The sequence below is a fragment of the Argopecten irradians genome, chromosome 2, assembly GCF_041381155.1.
Source record: "Argopecten irradians isolate NY chromosome 2, Ai_NY, whole genome shotgun sequence".
NCBI lineage: Eukaryota > Metazoa > Mollusca > Bivalvia > Pectinida > Pectinidae > Argopecten > Argopecten irradians.
In genome coordinates, this window is record NC_091135.1 from 31,102,902 (window position 1) to 31,124,007 (window position 21,106).

The 21,106-nt window shown below is 34.4% G+C and overlaps 2 protein-coding genes across 7 annotated transcripts in view; both read left to right on the top strand.

The window, feature by feature from the left end:
* Positions 1-10,695, top strand: part of LOC138315129 (1-phosphatidylinositol 4,5-bisphosphate phosphodiesterase gamma-1-like) — a 52,664-nt gene extending 41,969 nt beyond the window's left edge. For 4 of the 5 annotated variants that reach the window (XM_069255897.1, XM_069255894.1, XM_069255895.1 and 1 more), the window contains 5 exons: positions 308-410; positions 1,203-1,317; positions 1,576-1,740; positions 2,534-2,813; positions 4,749-10,695. In XM_069255897.1, the coding sequence (XP_069111998.1) occupies positions 308-410; positions 1,203-1,317; positions 1,576-1,740; positions 2,534-2,813; positions 4,749-4,803 (718 nt within the window). In that variant the 3' untranslated portion in view covers positions 4,804-10,695. Of the gene's footprint in view, positions 1-307; positions 411-1,202; positions 1,318-1,575; positions 1,741-2,533; positions 2,814-3,295; positions 3,324-4,748 lie in introns of all 5 variants that reach the window. The other variant, XM_069255899.1, reaches the window with a different exon arrangement.
* A 5,749-nt stretch (positions 10,696-16,444) lies between these two features.
* LOC138315130 (solute carrier family 12 member 4-like) overlaps positions 16,445-21,106 on the top strand; it is a 68,535-nt gene continuing 63,873 nt past the window's right edge. For both annotated transcript variants that reach the window (XM_069255902.1, XM_069255903.1), the window contains exon 1: positions 16,445-16,962. In XM_069255902.1, the coding sequence (XP_069112003.1) occupies positions 16,836-16,962 (127 nt within the window). In that variant the 5' untranslated portion in view covers positions 16,445-16,835. The remainder of the gene's footprint in view (positions 16,963-21,106) is intronic.

Consider the following 21,106-nt stretch of genomic DNA (forward strand, 5'->3'; position numbering starts at 1 on the left):
ATATTGTTTTGCGGTTTATAGCTTTAATAAAATTTCAAGGATATAAATATTCATGTTAAGCCAATGAAACAATATGACAATGATATGAAAACAGAATTCTATGGTTTGATAATGGTGGTTTTACAGCAATCAAGAAAACATGACCCCAGAGGTTTCTACACAACAGTTATTTTATACAGTTTGTTAGAAAAGAGGCAAAATTCAAGAATTCAGATATTCTGAGTTTAACATCTGGTAATACAATAACCATCTGTTCGTACATAAGGTTGTGTACAAAAGTTCTTAAAGGATGATGTTTCTGTTTCAGCTGCGGATACCTGCTACAGCCTCCGACCATGAGAATCCCTGTCTTCAACCCTTACGATAAGACGACACTTCAAGGCGTGGCCCCGCTCACAATCTCAATCACAGTTAGTGGACCTCGTTATATTGTCACATCTACAATCCTCTACTTAGGAGGTGTCCATTGATACTTGAGGATCTATGTTTTCCTCTGTATCTCTCTTTTCTTCCAAAATGTCTACTGCTGTTCTAGTTCCTTTATGTATATCCACCAAACCATATACATGTATATGTACATACGAAATTGAAATATTGTAAACTATTTTTCTTGTGCAACTTACTTTCACGATCCAAGTATATTCTTCATCATTTACAAAGTCATAAAGTCACAAACTCAATTTGAAATGTAAGCGCGAAATTTAGTAGGCACGAAAGAAAGTTGATTGACTGTAGCTTGGAGAAGTTAAAGTGTCAGGGTTAGCAAGTCAAGTTCAAGGTCACTGTTGGTAAATTAAATATATCATTATTTGCACTCTAGTGGCTTCGTGTCCATCTCCACAAACTGCATGAACTGTGGATAATATATACAGACAACCCCAGTATTTCAAATGTGTCACCTATTGTTGTGACTATATTGGTGCACTTAATCTAAGTATGAATTGTACAGTGGACATATTTTCATGATATATTCATGTATGGATAATAAATTGTGTTCAAAGAAATTGAATTAAGGAAAACCAGTGAAAATTTCCATACTGGGAACATTCAAATTTTACAGTAAATCATTATGAAAAATTGTCTGGTATGAACATCTGAAATTGAGTGTTCATGAAAATGACTGGATTAACAGTACATACATAATTGAAGTAATCTCCAGTTTTGTATCGCCAAACTTTATTTGATATATAATTTTATAATAGGTGATAGGTGCCCGTCATCTCGTTAAGTCTGGCAGAGGAATAGCAAGTCCATTTATTGAAATTGAAGTTACCGGGATCGATTATGATGTCCACAAGTTCAAAACACCAACAATAGGTAAATATATCTACTGGAACTGTAATTATCATTATAGGTGATGATCTCTATTAATTTGTACAATTAGTTATTACGTTAAATGTTAAGAAATTCACCAATTAGGTTTGTAACATACAGGAGAAATGAAATGATGAATCACTTTAATAACTGGAGTTTAAGATTTTTAAATCCAAATGAAAGATTGGCATAGATGAAATTTACATAAAAACGAGACCACTACAGTGCTTTTTTGTAATTTTGTAATGTTTCTGTATTCAGCGGACAATGGCCTGAACCCTGTATGGAAGGACAACAACTTTGTTGTGTTTGACCTTTTGTGTCCGGAGCTTGCTCTCATTCGCTTTGTTGTCCAGGATGAGGACACCTTCGGAGAACCTAACTTCCTTGGACAGGCTACCTACCCTGTTCCATGCATTAAAAGTGGTAAGTAGGTCAAAACTTACTGAAGTGGTAAGTAGGTCAAACCTTACTGAAGTGGTAAGTAGGTCAAATCTTACTGAAGTGGTAAGTAGGTCAAACCTTACTGAAGTGGTAAGTAGGTCAAACCTTACTGAAGTGGTAAGTAGGTCAGAACCTTACTGAAGTGGTAAGTAGGTCAAACCTTACTGAAGTGGTAAGTAGGTCAAACCTTACTGAAGTGGTAAGTAGGTCAAACCTTACTGAAGTGGTAAGTAGGTCAGAACCTTACTGAAGTGGTAAGTAGGTCAAACCTTACTGAAGTGGTAAGTAGGTCAAATCTTACTGAAGTGGTAAAATAGGTCAAAACCTTACTGAAGTGGTAAGTAGGTTAGAACCTTTGGGGCCAAGATGTCTCAACATATTACCACAAGCCCTCCACCTCTGGGTCGCAAGTTAGAATCCTATGTGGGGCAGTTGTCAAGTATTGACCGCTAGTCGGTGGTTTTTCTCCGGGTACTCAGGCTTTCCTCCACCAACAAGCCTGGCACGTCCTTAAGTAGGTCAAACCTTACTGAAGTCGTAAGTAGGCCAAACGTTACTGAAGTAGGTTAGATATTGTAGAAGCCATGAACAAATCTGTGGAAAAAATCACAAGTCATAAGAATGTTAAATCTTATTATCTTCAGCTGCATAAAACAAAGATACTCAATTAGACGTGGAATTTGAAGGGAAGCTTTGTATGTGGTTAGGAATATGAATTGTACACATACTCGGGTCAAAGGGCAGTTTTAATTTATTTGCTACCTTATATTCCTAGGTTTTCGAAGTATCCCTTTAAAGAATGGATTTGGAGAGGATCTAGAAATGGCGGCGATCCTTGTACAGTTAGAGATGCGGAACCCTCAGGAATCCGAGGACTCGGATATTTATGGTTGTATACAGGAACTTCTGGAGACAAAGAGCAAACTGACGAGGGAACTTCAGGAAATGGAACAATCCGGTCAGAATGATTTCCTTAATATGAAGTCAATACAAGATGAACTCAAGCAAACAGAGCAGGACCTTCTGGCTAAGAATGAAGAAAGGCGACAGAAAAAGTAAGTATCACAGACTGAAAGACATGGAGAGCAGGTGAAATGGCTTTATGCTTGGATATTATTACATCGTGTTGTAGACAAGATAACAGAGTAAGCATATGTATTAATAACTTTGGTTTTAGATGTTATATATGGCATGAGAGTGTAGAAAATTGTTTAATTTTGTCCATTCCAAATATTTATATCATGATCTTCTGATAAATTCAGCAGAGCATGTTTACTCCAGAATTAAGTACCAAACCTGGTCACTAGATAAAAGATAGACAATATGAACATGAACATGATCAGTTCTTTTAAATTTTCATTGTACTTTTAGAAGAGCTTTATGTCCAGATTTGTTTCAAATATTATACTTCTTATCAATTATTATGTATTGAATAGGCTTATATATAAACCCCTTGGGACAATTATATTAATTTGTTTATCTCCAGATCCTACAATTTGTATGTGTTGTTTGCTGAGTGTTTCATTATTTTCTATAGTATTGGCCAGGTAGTGACATAATGTTTGGTGAGTTTTATAAATGCTAGAACAATTCTCTACATACATTAGCATGCAAATGGCATTCATGTCAAACATATAAAAAGCTCTGATTTAAATGTGACTTCTCAACTTTTACTATATAACTTCAGTCTAAATTACTTCCACCTCGGGGTTAACCTTAATAGGACGAATTCACGTAACACATGATAACGTTTGTGCGGGATTATTGTTTCTATAGGTGATGGAATGACGTTAAAATATGCTAATGTCATCTCAGCAGGAAAATTACAAAGAGTTACGTTTCATCACCACTGGAGAGACTTGTCTCGCACAAACGTTATCATGTATCACATGGTACGTGAATTAGTTACATTAGTCTGAACTTTGACTTCTTATCTATTAATTGTATTACTGGTACATATGTAGGTAAAGGAGAAATGATACAGAATTTTGACCTGCAAAAAAATTGTCATTTTTCTGAAATGTATGAAATGACCTTGTGGCCGAGTGTATTGGACTGTATCCCCTTACTGAAAGGGATTGATGTTCTATAAGGCAGATTTTTGAATACTGAGCAGGCCCTGAACATTGGCTTTTGTTCAATATAGAAAAGTGAATGCTGTATCTTATTCTTCTGCTGATGTTCTCTGCTATGTATTCACTTTTGATACTTCATTGTGTTAGTAACTGACTCTAAAGCCTCATATTATCATTTGTAAACTTCTATTTCATAAATGTATAATCAAGTAAAAATCTACAACGTTCTACATCTACAGAGTTCAAAATAAGCAATTGCCAATTACATGTACATTTTATGATTTCTGAAAATGCTAATGGAATGTTACTGTACAAGGAGAGTGGAGATATAAAATTATGCATGGTAAGCTATTGAATTGCTTTTAGGACCACATTGACCAAATTGTTATGATATCCTGACATATTTATGCTAGCCCTCCACCTCTGGTTATCCTGTACCTACTATATTTAGACCTCCACTCGATCCGGTCACTCTGAGTACTCACCTTTACGCTAGCCCTCCACCCTCTGGCATCTCCTAGCCCTCCACCTCTGGTTATCCTGACATATTTACGCTAGCCCTCCACCTCTGGTTATCCTGACATATTTACGCTAGCCCTCCACCTCTGGTTATCCTGACTATTTAGCCTCCCCTCTGATATCCTGACATATTTACGCTAGCCCTCCACCCTCTGGATATTTACGCTAGCCCTCCACCTCTGGATACATATTTACGCTTCCACACTATCCCTACCACCTCTGGTTATCCTGACATATTTACGCTAGCCCTCCACCTCTGGATTGAATCCCATGTGTGGTAATTGCCAGACACCGACAGCAGGTCTTTGATTTTTTTCTGGGTATCCTTGTGTACATAATTTGGTTGAATATTAGTGTTAGAGTTTGCTAACAACACTATATGTCTTGTTTTTACAGGATGACTGTGAAACAGAACAAGAAAGTGGTGTATCGCCGCACCTCGGCCAGCTGATGACGTAGGCAGGTTGTAGTGGACACGCACAGCAATAAAGTATAAACACAGCTTCCATTATTGTACTTGACAAATGTTATTGGTCCCAAGTGCTAAGTACAGACTGTCTTGTCTACAGTACTTGTAGACAGCAATTTTACTAAAACTATTGGGAAATGTTGTCATTTTTCTGGCAATTTTACCTATCTAGAATTTTTTTCCCTGTAATTTTAGCACCAACATGAAGAAGAGGACAGACTTATTGTTTCCATTTAATGCTGCGATGCTCATTTCTCCCCCATACAAATGTACTCTGACAGTATTGGACAATTTGTTGACTCCATATTTCTTCACGACAATTCTTTCATCTTGATTATCATAACGTTATACAAAGATGTATTGTTATTACTATCATTTATTGGAAAAGTAGATTTTTGTGTGGAATAAGTTTATAGGTGTATTTACATGTCTCTGTAACGTGATAATTCATTATTTACCATGTACCCAGAGTATACAAATCTTATAGCAGTAATTATTCATCATGTTTAGTACAAGTCTGGTGCCAAGTTGTTCAAACTTTGTTTACTTCAGGAATTTAATTCTAATGCTGGCCATTAAGTTGGGGAATTGGACGACATATGCTGTTGTCCATGTCCCTTCTGTCTCGTCTTGTCCTGTACTATCCTGCACATATTAGTAGTAAGAAAAACTTTTTAAAACTTAGAGAAAGAAGATTGGAAGAAGATTGGTAAATACCGGCCCAGATCTTCTTATCTAGTTAGCTGATTTCTGCTCTATGAAATGTCAGTAAGAACATAATAACCATGAGTGATGTTTTTTTGTCTCGCCTCCAACTCACAGAAGGCAAACAGTGGTGTTACTTTTCCATCAACAGCAGTAATAATGGCATCAAGAACTATCATTTCAATCTTTGTTGTTTTACTGCAATCACAAAACCATTTCATGTTATAGAGTACCAGACTAACTTGGAATATAATAAGAGGACATTATGGGTGCATTAACCCACTCATACTTTTGACCTTGAGTATTGTGTCACCGCAAATTACTGAGTTATCTCCCTTTTGGGTAGCTATCAATTGTGACATTATTATTTTGCAAGCAAAAATTATGTTTTCTATGAAAAATATTATGTTACACACAAAAAAACATGATGTCACATTCAATATCCATCCACAAGGGCAGACAACTCTGTAATATGCAAATACAGAATAAGAATCTGTGAAGCTAAGTTATCATTATGTTTAGTCCGATATTTACCAAACCTGGAATACAGATCATTAATCAAAAACCTCAAACTATCTGTGTTTTGATACATCCAGAATCTAAATTTCTTGATGCTCCACTCAGTGGGAATGTAACACCATTATCACACACCTTTACCACTACCACATTCTGCTAACCCATCAAATACAGACTATAATAAGAATAAAGTAATAGCAAAATGCATATCATAGCCAATAATTAAGTGTAATTTTTGTTTGTAATTCAACTTGTAATCAACATTTAGACTCATGGTATGGGCATTGAGAAACTTAGAGTATGACATAGCGTGTGGGCCTTGAGAAACTTAGAGTATGAATTATGTTATGGACCTTGAGAAAATTAGAGTATGACTTAGCTTATCGGCCTTGAGAGACCTACTGTAGTGTTTGGGCCTTCAGATCAAGTCTTGTATTATACAATCACATAGATGTTACTGTGACCTGAGACAGAGTCTCAACTGACCTGTTGCCTTTTATCCATTGTCCTTTTTACAAAACATACATATATTCAACTTTGCATTGACAATTTCTGCTTGTCATTATAAAAAGATAATTCATAATCAGCTGGCTGTTTAGGCCTGTTGGCCTCTTGTTATGATTCAATATTGAATATGTTAATGATGCTATATTTATTTTAGCAAATATTTGCCAAAATGGTTAGTTTTCACTTATTCTGATTTATGGTAAATTCTGGTAAATAACTGTAAATTCATTGTATATACATGTATATATATAAACTGTTATAAATCTGTCATTTGAGAACTGTATATAAATGTACAATGTCTAAGTATCTGAGATTTCCCTGTACATGTATGGAATGCTCATGACCAAATACTTTAAAATCAACAAAATCATAACCATTTGAACACCTGGCTGGCATTCATGGCGTTCTCTAGAACCAAATTTTGACAGAAAGTATTGCAATACAACATGTATGGGACTGTAAATATATGTACATGATAAGGTTAGATAGCAAATATTGTGTTGTCTGGCACCTGCCTTCATGTTACCAAGGCAACTGTTTTACAGTAGTGATAAAACAACTTGAGAGGCAATTTGTCTGTCATCGTCCATTGTGCCTTGTGTATTTGTAAACAGTTCACATTTCAAGCAATTCCAAAACCTTTGAGCCAGTTCAGTGATACCTGTAAATTTCTCTTATAGAACAAGGTCATCCAAAATGTGATCCAGTGATAAGGCCTGAAATCTTCTCAACAATCAAATGTTGTAGAATCAAATACAATACTCACAGAAGTTTTTCGGGATCCTTTACTAAAATCTTGAATTTCATTAATACCATATGGTATTATGGAATTTTCAAGTGTTATTCAATAATATGTTTATTTTATATATAAAATACATTTAAGCCAATGTTTGAGGGACTGGGTTGGGAAAGTATCACATACAAATCTATTAAAATTTGATGACACCTAGGTTTCTACTATTATATTTAAATTATGATTAAAATATAATGGTTCATGGATCTACATGTGCCCCATTACCTTCTTCAAGATCACAGTATACAAAATAAATCAGGCTCTAAGATCATGCATCATGTAACAGTTTTAAGTCTAAAACTTAGGCAATCGCAGAAAACTTTATGAAAAGTTTTGTCACTGTTAATTTTGGCTTAATAAAGCAGCCAATCACAGATAACTTTATGAAAAGTTACATCGCTGTTGGTTGGCTGAGCACTAACTTGAGATTAAGATTGTTTTATCATTCTGTAACCTTGTAAGATAAGAGAGCTGAGTACCAATACTCAATTTATCAAATACATACAATATGTACAAAGAATTTTGGAATGGAATAATAAGGGCCATTAAGTATGTTCAAATGAATGATCATGACCTTTATTGGAGCTGAATTGGATTAAATTCAATAAGTGACACCTTTTCATAATCAAGAGCTTGAGTAACAGAGAAATTGAGTTTTGTAGCATACGGTTTGAGTGTTAGTGTAAATATATTAGGTTTTAGCAGGTGAACAATACTGATCCACTGGGTGCTTGTTATATTAATAGATATACGTTTAATTATCCTTATTTGTAATTCAGTCATTATTTTGCTCCTGCAAATTTATTTCTGAAGATATGTTTATGAAAGAATTTGAAATTGGTATGCATACATACTTAATATAATAAATATTTCTTTAATTTTGGTTGTGTACAATCATTATTTTCAGGAGGAATTGTTATTTACACACTCATCATCAAAGTCATTCTTTGTCTCTACCAGGATTTAGACATTTGTAAATTTATATTAAATGTAGAAATCAGTCAAAGAAACCGGACCTTAGTGCAAAAGAAGGTACATTATATATATGTACCAAATGTTGTACACTGTATTTCTTGAGTCCAGAAATGATTGCAATATTTGGATTGAAGGTTGGGGACTTTTTAATAAGTTATTTTTAGACAGCTGAATTGTTAAGGTTTTGTATCAATGAATTTGTTTATAAGATGTGTTATAAACTTCCATTACCCAATGACTTTATACTGCTTATGATTAGTTATGAAACATTACTGATAACTTTGCTCTGAATACAGACTCAGACTTTTATTATTAGGTCTTTCTTACCATGGCTATTTCAATAGACATTTGGAAGCTGTGGATATTTTTTCTATGGTACAATATTTTTGACTGTAGGGGATATATGTTCTGGTAGCATATGTATGTTTCATACAATCAATTTAAATTTCTGTATATGTTATGGGAGAAAAATCAACAAAATGTCACAATCTAATTTCAAAGTTTATTATATCAATTTGTGTTTTTATGTCATTTAGTTAAAAGTATGTATAACGTTTGGAAATTAAGCTGTACTTGTATACTTCACATCATTTTATGCAATGATAATATTTGATTGTATTTTTCATTATTATTATTAATGCTAATTTTTGTGCCATTGTTCATTTCCTCTTTGGTTGTTGAATGCATACCATTATCATACAAAGTCATACAAACCATATTGTTGATCAGAAAAGTTGGTACCGGGTTAAATGAAATATATTGAGCGATGCCAGATGGTTTGTTCATAGCCATGTACTTATAAGGTTGCATTTTACCTTTTAAAATCAAATGTGATGGACAAAGTCATATACATGTACGAGAATTTAGACACTTTCTTCATTCACATTTTTGTGTTGCCTCACTCTAAGAGCAGAGACCTATAGATATTGCTACAGTACCGGTAATGGCCACAGCTGCTGCATTTCCATGCAATAACTCAAGCTCTATTGATCTGATCAAGCTCTTACTTAATACAGTTCTTCTTTATTAAAAGTGCTTGATGGAGATTGGTTTTCTGAATCAAAGGTCAAAGGTTATGGTCACTGATACAAAGAACAGAAAATAAATTTCTGTATCAAGTTAAAGTTCAAACTTCATATAGATACTCCTTGCCAAAAGATGCTTGGTTAGGGTTGCATTGCTGGTCAGATTGGGGGTCTAAGGTCAAGTGACTGTTAATTATAGATTGAGAGACTTAGCTATCATATGAGAAGTCAAGTTACAGGTGGCACTTTCAAGATGAACAGGCTTATTTTGTAAGACTATATATGTACATTTAACTTAATCGTAAGCGGTAAACAAAGCAATTTTACATTGTTACTTAACACCATTGGTATTAGTCTTGAAAATAGGAAAAGCGATAATAAATCCACTTGAGGCTACCACCTAACTGAGCTTGTGTATCACTGTCTCTGCTAGGAATCAAACATTGAACCTCTGACTTACTAGTCTAACGCTGAACAGATAGAGTTTAAAGAGCATCATAGAAAATCCAAATGAGACTTTCTGGTCCAAGATATCGGCAGAGCTGAGGATATCTATAAAATGGCTGTTCTGTTTTCAGTGTACTTCTGTCTGATGTTTTCTGTATTAAAAGCTTTAAGTTCATTTGCCTCGTACTTTTGTCTGAAAGTTGTTTTACAGTTCAGTAACTGTGATATATGTGTTGGTGAAACCTTCCACACTGCTCCATTACTCTATTATTAATACACTCTGTAGTGTTGGTGACATTACTGTGTGGTTATCATTCTGTAGTAATCTTACACTTGTCGACAATTCTCATTGTTCTGAGCCTGAGTTTCCTCTGACCTTGACACCAAACTGTGATAAAGATGTGTGGCTTGACATATCTTTCGTCAGATAAGTGGTAGTGTCAGCATTCTTATATATGAGAGTTACTCCCCTTTGTTTCACTGTCAGCACTACAAAGTTAGACAAAGGGGAGTAACTCTTAACATATGGGAATGCAAAGTCAGAGGAAATTTGGTAGCAGAACTCTGTCATGGAAATCTTCCAATATTATTAAAACCAGATCTTCGATTTTACTCTGATAATATATCTAATTTAGTCGAGTATCAGTGTGTAATTGGAAGATCTATTTTTTGGCAAATCTTCATACTGTATAATCCGACCAGGTTGTTTGATTAATCTGTATAATATGTCTGTATCATACGCGACAGTGATGACTGGTATCTAAGTGTCCTTTTGTTCCCTTTATTTAGCTTTACTATTAAACCATGATCAATCACATATAGAAATGTATACTTGAATGATTGAGAAATAACCAAAGCTGTAAACAATTGTTAACTATGTGATACAAATAAACTTGAAATCCTTTACTCTTTTTGTTGTTTTTACTAACATTGACCATTGTATAATTCAGTTTTTTCAGATCATGGATTTGGTACTTACAGTTATTGATGTAAACTACATTACTCGATGAAACACTGAAGCAACAAAACCCTGCTCTACATTTCTGCTTACCAATTTACAGTGGGCTTCAAGCCTTCAACTCAGTTGTCAAAAGAGCAGCTATAGTATTGTTCCCTGCTGCTAGTCTGTTTCCCTGCTGCCAGTCTGGTTCCCTGCTGCTAGTCTGGTTCCCTGCTGCCAGTCTGGTTCCCTGCTGCTAGTACGGTTCCCTGCTGCCAGTCTGGTTCCCTGCTGCCAGTCTGGTTCCCTGCTGCTAGTCTGGTTCCCTGCTGCTAGTCTGGTTCCCTGCTGCTAGTCTGGTTCCCTGCTGCTAGTACGGTTCCCTGCTGCTAGTCTGGTTCCCTGCTGCTAGTACGATTCCCTGCTGCAAATGTTCCAATTGTAAAGAATAGTGCAGAGCTAATTCTGAGGTTCGCAGCAGTGGACCTACAGACTAAATAGTAAGGTGGATATGATATACATCCTTAAAAACCAATGGAGTACGTATACTGTAAAAATACTTAAATAAGCAATAATTAATTTAACTCTGAGACCGTGAACAATTTTGAACAATTTAAGTAATTTTGTCAAAATAGGGTTGCAATCGTCTTAGTGACGGTGTAACGTTGAAAATGGACCTCCGTTGAAAATTGACCTCGGGTCAGTTTTCAACGTTGAAAACGGACCCCGAATGCCGTTGAAAATTGAACATGCCGTTGAAAATTGACGGTGTCAAGGGTCAATTCTCAACGGCAGCTCTGTTGAAAAATGACCGTTGAAAAATGACCTTGGCAAAGTATCAACGGATGGTCTGTTGAAATATGACCCTAGTACATTCACATATATAACTGTTACACAAACCAGAAACATATATACATAGAGATTGGCAACTTCGCCAATTTTACGATAGGCAGATGTACCTTTCTATGTCCCTAGGGGCTTTTAGATAAAATCTTAAATAGTTAGATACAGCAGAATAACTTTGATATGTTATAAAAGTTAAGTAATTTTCAGATGGTTTGAGTACGATTTTGGAAAGAAAAAACAATATTTTAACTTATATGTTAATAAAACAAAATGCACTTCCGGTTTTAAATGCCTGATTTTCGAAATACCAGGTAAAATTGCTCATTTTCATACTTTCAAAAATCATATTAAATAACATCAATTGGGAAAACTGATCACATCAAACCATGATATAATGTTTAAACCTTGTGTTGATGTAAAAGTATCATGTTAAAAAGAATACACTTAAATGTAGTTAGCCAAGGGAAAATGCCTATAAACTGGAGGTCCCTCTGCCTGTCAACATAGACAAAGAAGGAGTTTCCCATCTCCATGTATATATGTTTCTGCACAAACATAATTCTCGAATTCTGTTATCGCTATTCCTAATATAAGCGACCCTTCTGTGCTGGTATTTAAATTACATAATCACATCGATTTGAATTGAAATTTGGTATTGTTATCATCGTATCAAATACCTCATTTAAATATTTTGTATGTTTATTATGGAGAATACAAAACTTTCATTTTTTCTATAATTATTTTGTTCGCCCGTGTAGATAATGTTAATTTAATTGTTCTCAGACTGAGGAATTGCTATATGACACTGAGGTAACGTAGTAAGTAAAAAGGAATTGTTATGTGGTGTTCACTTCCGAGTACCAGTGGATAGTGTTACAAAACTATAATTATGGGATATTATTAATTTGCTTCTTAATGATTTTTTAAGATTATGTTTTCGACGATTTTACGTTTGTCAGATATTCAGTAATTTTTAATATATATTTATTCCCTGCAATACAAGAATGCATGTTTTATATATCTGCGTATGGGATCACTTATATTGTGTTCGGCGTATGGTTGTGTTTTGTTGTTTTGTGGTTGTGTGTTGTTTGTTTGTGGTGTTGTTGTTGTTGTGTGTTGTATTGTTTTTGTGTGATGTTGTGTTGTTATGTGGTGTTGTGTTGTTGTGTGTTGTGTTGTGTTGTTATGTGAGGTTGTGTCATGTTATTGTGTTGTGTGTCATTGGTGTGTTGCTGTGTGCTGTGTGGCTGTGTTTTGTGTTGTGTTGTTGTGTGTTGTGTTGTTGTTCCGTGTTTGTGTAAAGTTGTGTTGTTTGGTGTTGTTGTATTGTTGTTGTATATTGTATTGTGGTTGTGTTGTGTGTTGTTGTGTTGTGTTGTTGTATGATGTTATGTTGTGTGATGTTGTGTTGTGTTGTGTGATGTTGTTGTGTGTTATGTGTTGTTGTGTGATGTTTTGTTGTTATGTTGTAATGTGTTGTGAGGTGTGTTGTATTTTTGTGGTGTTGTGTGTTGTTGTTGGGTATTGTTGGGTTGTTGTTGCGTGTTTGCGTGATGTGTATTTGTGTGATGTTGTGTTGTGTGATGTTGTGTTGTGTGATGTTGTGTTGTGTGTTTGTTGTGTGATGTTGTGTTGTGTGATGTTGTGTTGTGTAGTGTTGTTGTTGGATGCTGTTGTATTGTTGTTGCGTGGTTGTGTGTTGTTGTGTTGTGTGATGTTATGTTGTGTGATGTTTTGTTGTGATGTTGTGTCGTATTGTTGTGTAATGCGTTGTTGTGTTGTGTGTTTTGTGATGTTGTGTTTAGTGTGATGCGTTGTTGTGTTGTGTGATGTTATGTTGTGTGATGTTATGTTGTTTGATGTTTTGTTGTGTGATGTTGTGTTATTTTGTCTTGTTGCGTGATATGATGTGTTGTTGTGTGGTGTTGTGTTGTGTAGTGTTGTTGGTGTGTTGCTGTGTTGTGTGATGCTGTGTGGTTTCGTGGTGTTTTGGTGTCGTGTTGTGTAAAAACGAGTTCTTATGGGGTCACTTTTCAACGGGGTCTATTTTCAACGGGTCGGTGTAAAAAGTGCGCTGAAAGTTCAGTTTTCAACGGTTTTCGGGGTCATTTTTCAACGTTGAAAAATGACCCGAGGTCAGTTTTCAACGGGGGTCCATTTTCAACGTTACACCGGCACTTTGTATAGATGTGTAAGATAATTTTGAAAGGTATCAGAAATGTGTTTTTTTAGCCACTAAATCTGAAAGGGTTAGGAGTTTTGAGTCTGGGAGCTTTCCAACCTTAACTTTTCCTTGATTTCTTATCTACACCACTAAAACGCCTAAATATGGTCTTGGGGCACTCTGGTGGGTCCATAATTATTTAATCTGTAACTAATTCTCAGATCCTTGTGGTAGCGATTTGCATTTTGAGTTTGTATTACGTTTGTTTTGCATTTGATTTGAGAACAATTTGCGAGTGTATAACAAAAGTGTTGCGTTAACCAAAACTACTGTATAAATATTGCAAAAATTAACATATCTGTCTATTATTTCCAGTCTGTCAAGAAGTACAGATATAGTAATTAATGGGTCCTTGGCGATGATACCAATGTAGCATCAAATGATTTGAGTTTGAAACAAACAGGACCTTGTTTGTTACTGGAGGAGATGCAGTGTGCTCATCATTGTTGCAGTTGTGGAAAAGGCTCGAGCGCGCTTTATTCATTACCAAATGTTAAAGATTTACACTATCAAAAACAGGAGCAGACGATTCAGTTAAAAAAGTTACTTACTTTACACCATTACCACCATTGAAAAGTTTGAGCTTCTAATTTTACTTCAAGTTAAAAATATGAAAAATAATTAATTGCATCCCGAAAAAATTCCGTGGCACTATATCTTATATAGAATGAAGTAATGATTGCGCATGCACCAAAGGCAAAACAAATTATTTTATGTTAGTTTTTGTGTTAATTATGCATATATATACACGATTAAACACCAATTATTGTTCAAATGATGAATATCAGTTATGCTCTGTCGGCGGTGGAGCATCATTAATGCGAGTGAGTGAATTATCGTGTAAGAATGGTGTTATCATGTTACAAATTTATTAATTGCTGTAAAATACATGGTGATAGGTTTACATAAGTGTCTGTGACACTTGTTCCTATTTCCAATTGATTTTATATATATTCGTTGTATAATATATGCATATATCAAAATAAAGAAAGTTTAAACTAACGTGGAGCAAATCCATGACGAACAAAGGCGGATATTTCACGAATACGATTACAGGTGCTCTCCCGTAAGGGGTACACTCGGTAAATTGGCCAAGATTGCGCATATGTAACAAGCAATTAGGAATATATTTATAACACATATATTGAGAAAACAGATCGAAAGTATTGCGATTGTTACGGAAACTTAATGCATTGCGCATTGTGTTGCCATGTTGGGCATCTGATTTGCGATGGTTAAAAGAAGCGCGCTCAAGCCTAGTAAGCTGAATCTCCCATCCTTCTTCCTCCTAATACAAACAGATGTAATGCACAACTCGCCTTTAACTCAGTATGCATTCGCTACAAATTACTTTAATTCGTGATGTGTTTTACACATTGCAAAAGTTCGCTATCAAGCCGCAAAACCCTGTCAGTTGCGGGTATCAACGAAAAAGCGCAAATACATAGCGCATTTAATAAGCATAATGCAAAAGATTTCCGCAATCAAAATTCGGTGCTGTTCATGAATTCCTCAACTCAGTTTATTTTAACATATAGATTCTTAGTGCTAACTGGCAAACTTCGACATCTTGAATTTGCAAACAATAGTGGGGAAATTATTTTCTTGGGGACATGAAAAATATAGAAATTGTGTCAGTTGGAAATGTTTCGCAGCTAATTTACAAATATCGTAATTATAACACATAGTTGTAGAATGATGAATACGCCACAGACGATACATTATGTATAATGAAGACAAGTATGACTAGAACTTGGATATTTTCCCATCAAGTTTTTTAACGACTTTTCGCGTTTCAGCATGAAGCGAAATACAAATATATAGCAATGTTCTGATAATTTTAGATTACTCATGGAAATTTGCATTTGTGTGGTGATGTAACCTCACCTAAGACAATCGATATAAATTACCTATTAAAGGCCCTCTGGCTTTCCGAAACAAAACAAAAAACGTTCTTAAAAACAATTAAATACGTATAGCCTAACACAATAAGATTTATATCGATGATCTAAGTTGAGGTTAAAACACCAAACAATTAAAAGCCGTTTCGTAAAGTTTAAAGGTAGAGTGGCGTTTAATGATCTAATGTGCGCGGATAGACGATATTAAAATTATTCTAATTTTGGTGCATTTTGTTATTGTTTATTTCTTAATGTCAATTGCAATGTTTTATTGATGCTTTTAATATAATATTCAATAAAAATGTCTTCATATTTAAACGTCATTATTGTGTATATTAATATCTGCAACATTTGTCAGAAATTACGGCAGAAACATTATATGTTTCTGTTTACAACAATGGTCCACGTGCATTGCGATCACCATGCACATCTTCATCAACAGTTTCAACTTTACCCCATTAGATCTACATACAAAGTGTAAGTTACACACATGTACATTATTTTTCTTCAACTTCAGAATAAGCATAAACTCGTTTTAAAATTAAAATAAAAGTAACGAATCATTATTTAACTATCAAAGGTCAAAGATTTGAAGATAAAGCTATGGATAGTGAAGTTTTTATCTGCATTTTAATCGTTCATAGATAATGGCTCAAAGATTTATAACGAAGTGTCTTACATGGCCCATCTCGCGATGCCATGTGACATTTTTGGCATTTCTTGGGGTTATCTCCCTTTATCTGACTCTCTTTATTGTAAAACTAGCAAACAACAGCAGCAAGTGCCACGCACGTTTTCATCATCTGTCAAAACATTAGATCGTGACATTATGGAAATCTGAAGAAGCTACAGTGGTGACTATGATGATTATGAATAGGATTTGGTATGTACGAACAGTTTCTAAAGAGGAGATGACTCGTAACTGAAAATTATTTCGATACGGAAAGTTCCACTCAGCCACTTATCTCACAACTGTTTGGTAAACGCCAATCGAACAGGGTGGAGTTTAAAGAAACAATTTCTGGGTCATTGAAATCAATAGACCAGTTTAAACAAGGGAATGTTGCTCTTATGAAGGTTAAACATATTCCATATAGTTTGAATTGGGCTTTGGAATACATAAACAAAGAATATGAGCCAACGATTTACTGTGACTAAAGCTGATGAAGAGGCACCAATTGGGGACACCGGTGGGTCGTATGGTGCTGTGCCGGTCCACGAATTAAACAACGTAGTTGGTAACGACGCTACCAAACTTGGTGAGTAAATTTATATCGGCTATTTTTCTTGTTTTATTATAATCGGCGAATATGACTCGAGGGTAAGATTATATTTAATTTGATAGCACAACTGTTGCATACCCCTTCGCTGTGCCCAATCCATATAATGAGCCTGTGTCCCAGGGCTAGTACTTAGCTACCAGTGTGTCACACAGCTTGTCATCTTAATCATTATTACCTACCTAATACTTAGCAAGATCTTTATCTCCCAATCAAAATGCTCCCCATATTGCATGTATGTATACACTTTACTAATGAACTAAAACCTTAGTACTAGATCTACCCCAATAGACAATTAAAGGTACCTGGTATGTAAAAGTGGTATACCTGTTTTCAATTGATACCTTAATTAGTGTAAATTTGATACGATCAAGTCCTCAAACAAAAATGAAATTCTTTAGCTATTTTTATTGTGAACTCTATAATTATAACTGCTGTCAAGGTTTTTGCAGTGCATAAAAATGTATAAGATACATTTATATATATTTATAAAACTTTTGAATTAATTAATAATAAATAGTGGTTTTGAATTATGTTAACATCTGATATGACACCATGACCCCTACATATAGACAGCAAGTTTTAGAACACAAATGTTTAACACCACGCGTTACTGAAAGTATGATTACCAAGACATATGATATATGATCATGACATTTAAGTGCAATGCACTTGTGTTTTACTGTAGTAGCTAGCTCTGAAGACTATGTATTAGATCTACACACCAGTATATTTATTGGTTTTGGTTTTATTTTTCGTTGCATAATATATCAAAAGCTAAAGTGTATTTTATGATATAGGATACATGGGCTTTACTTTATTTGTGTGCATTGGCGTGGAGAATTGCTTGTGATTTTGGAGACTGTATGGTTCAGATATTGCCTTGTTAAGGTATAATAGGGAGAACCATTATATGCTTTAATACCAATCTTGCTGACAAAACCTGTCACTAAAAATATACACATACAGTATGTTATCACACCTCGACTCACATGCACCTGGTCACAGGAATGACAATTTACAAAGTTTATTGTATATACATGTAATCTTATACTGAAAGTTGAGTTAAGTTTATTATATAATTCTTTATAGATAGCTACATTTTTAATTATCTAAAGGATTATACAAATCCCTTTATTTCTTTACAGCTTTTTATACAAAAACTTTTAGAAAGTAAAATGGTTATTAGTATACAACAATGTATATGCATGGTTGCTATAAATTAGATAGATTTTTAAAGTACTATGTATATACCTAGATACATGAAGTTTCAAGTTCAAGATTGAATAATAGGACAATCTTCAAAAAAACATTGACCATTTGTCAACAACAGATTTACGATTATTTACTTGCAAGACTTAGTCTTCCCAAAGCTTTATCATATTCCAAGCGTTTATTTGACTTTGACATTAATTTTTTTTGCATTTAACTTTAAATGTATACATTTCAATAGGAGATCAATTGAGGTACAGTAAAACACCTATAACACAAACAGGAAGGGACCAGATCAAAAGTTCGAGGAATACAGGGTATTTGACTCATTTGAGGTTGCTTTCGATCGATCATTGACAGTCAAAATGTCTGGTCTTTTTCATTATTAGAAGCAAGCATATACCTACTTTATTTATATCACTTTATTAATGATAGTAATAATAAGGATTAAGTAATGTTAGAAGAGCAGATAAATGCATGACTACATTTATATGGGAGACCAGGTTTTGAACCTGGCCAGACATCTGAACACTTATAGCTGATGGAACTTTTGATCTGATAGTTGACCAGCCCAGTTCCACCGCAATTACACTATTTAAAGTTGGTAGAGCTTTTTTTGGAAGTGAATTGAATGTGCATTCCATTTCATGTTAAGGTAACTTAAAAATGATACCATAAGAAAATTAATTTTCATGTTTTATTGTAGGAATTTGATTAAAAAAAGCCATGATTTTTTAGGTACATTTGGGGCCAAATAAAGGCCCCTTCCCCTTGAAATTTTTTTTGCTGTATTTCTCACTTTAACATAAATATTTTTCCAAATAAAGAAAAGCTCTCTAAAATATACATGATTCAAGAAGGTGCAATGTTATGTAGAAAATCCACTGAAAACAACAACAGTTTCTATAGTAAAATCATGTAGATATAGCACTGAAACATAGTCATTGGTTAGTAGATATGTATACGAATATATGTATAGATATATAGTTCAGGATGTTAAAACATTGCATTGGTTAAATATTTAAACGCAAAAAACTCAACAATAGGAAAAGTAACTTTTTATCGCTAGTGCTTTCAGGGTTGCCCTATATCTTCAGGCGATGTTTTAATTGGTAGATATAGATAATATAAGTCTACTCTAATATTCAAAGATCAGTACTTTTTCGGATCCTTGCTATAGTATAGTGACGTTAAGCTTGTGAGAGAAACCATTACTTATTTACTAAGTTGGGTTTCCAAGTCGTTGTAGACATCTTTAATGTTAAAGATCACGAAAGCAATAAAGAAAGCCAGTGTTATGTCTATATGTAGAAATGTAACGGAAGCCGTACATGGTAAGTATATATGAGACTCTTCAGAAGCTGTTGATGAGTTTTGCTGTTGGTGTTAGCTAATCATGTATTCATTATTCTAACCAGGAACAATTGCCTCCCAGACAGTCTAGATTAAAGCCAGGGATTGGTCAGTGGTCAATGTGAGGTCCAAATACAGTAGTCCCTACAGACCATTCTGTATCAGACTTAGCCACATAGAGAATATACATCCATGATCATTGGTCAGTTTATGATCTAAGTTGTCCCCAGACATCTCAATAGAATTTAAGGTCATTGTAAATAGTAAAATAGCGTAACTGGACTGGGTGGATCATTAGTGACCAGGTAGCTTATTCTGCTTAACTGTACCCAAGAATTGATTTATAAGTTTACTAGATATCACTAGCTTTAACAAGGGATAAAACCTTAAGTTAGCAGGAGTTTTCACTATCACAAAGGGACACAACATGAGGTCTCCTACAGAACAGATAATTACCATATGATATAATAGGGGTATCCTTAGTTTAATTATACATAGATCTTATCTATTATATGGTACAGGCCAGATTAGGCCTTCCTTATCATGATACAATATGTTTTACAGTATATATAGGGAGCTGTCCTTAAATTTTCAATTTCATTAACAGGTAATGCCTTTAAAGGCCCACTACCTTTCCGAAACGGCTTTCAATTTTTAAAATGGAAATGTAAACAAGATTAATAATTTTGTAGAGTCGCAAAAATTATTCGCTACCATTAATATTACACTCAAAATCACCTTCTGAACAATTAAATTAAAATAGATTAAATGTTAATTTTCATAACGCGGGTCGTCTTATGTTTACCGCTGTCGTCCTAATTACCGTGTGTTAGTTGACTATCACTGTGCCAGACTGCAAAACAGCGTAATGAATCTTCAATGTTAACATAGATTACGGAGAGGATCTTGCATTTATTTGGTTTTGTAGCCTCATCTTAGGCCATCAATACACATTTTCTGATGTTATTGTTTTTAAGAAAATTAAATTTAGTGGGCCTTTAAAAGTTGTTTTTAAACAGGATAAAACCTAATCATTTCAATATATCAGTATTTCAGTAATACTGTCATTTTGTATCTGTTGTTGTATCCAATTTACAAATGTACCCTGGTATGTGCCAGAATTAATTAGCTTTAATTTAGCAATCAATTTCCAAGAAAACCAGTGACCTATATTGCCTACTGAACGTTTCAATTATTACATGTATATATATACATATTGTATCATAGTAAGAAAATGTGAATACAAAACTAAACTAAAGAGTGCCAGGTCTTATAGTTTTATTTGCATGGATATAGATTGAACAATGTTTTTGGATGGTTTTGTAAGCTGATCGATCAATGATGCTTTAATGCAATGTTATCTGTATACTCAAGTAGAAAAGTTATTTTTGGATACGCTCCAAACTTCCCTTTGATAATATTGTTCTTAACTCAGTGTCAAGGTGGGCTTATAGCAGTTGGCAGTAGAATAGTGTTTACATACTAACTCAGTTAACTGCAGCTCCTTGCCTTTCTCAAGGTTATTCATGGCCTAAATCATCATTCACTTAATTAGTCT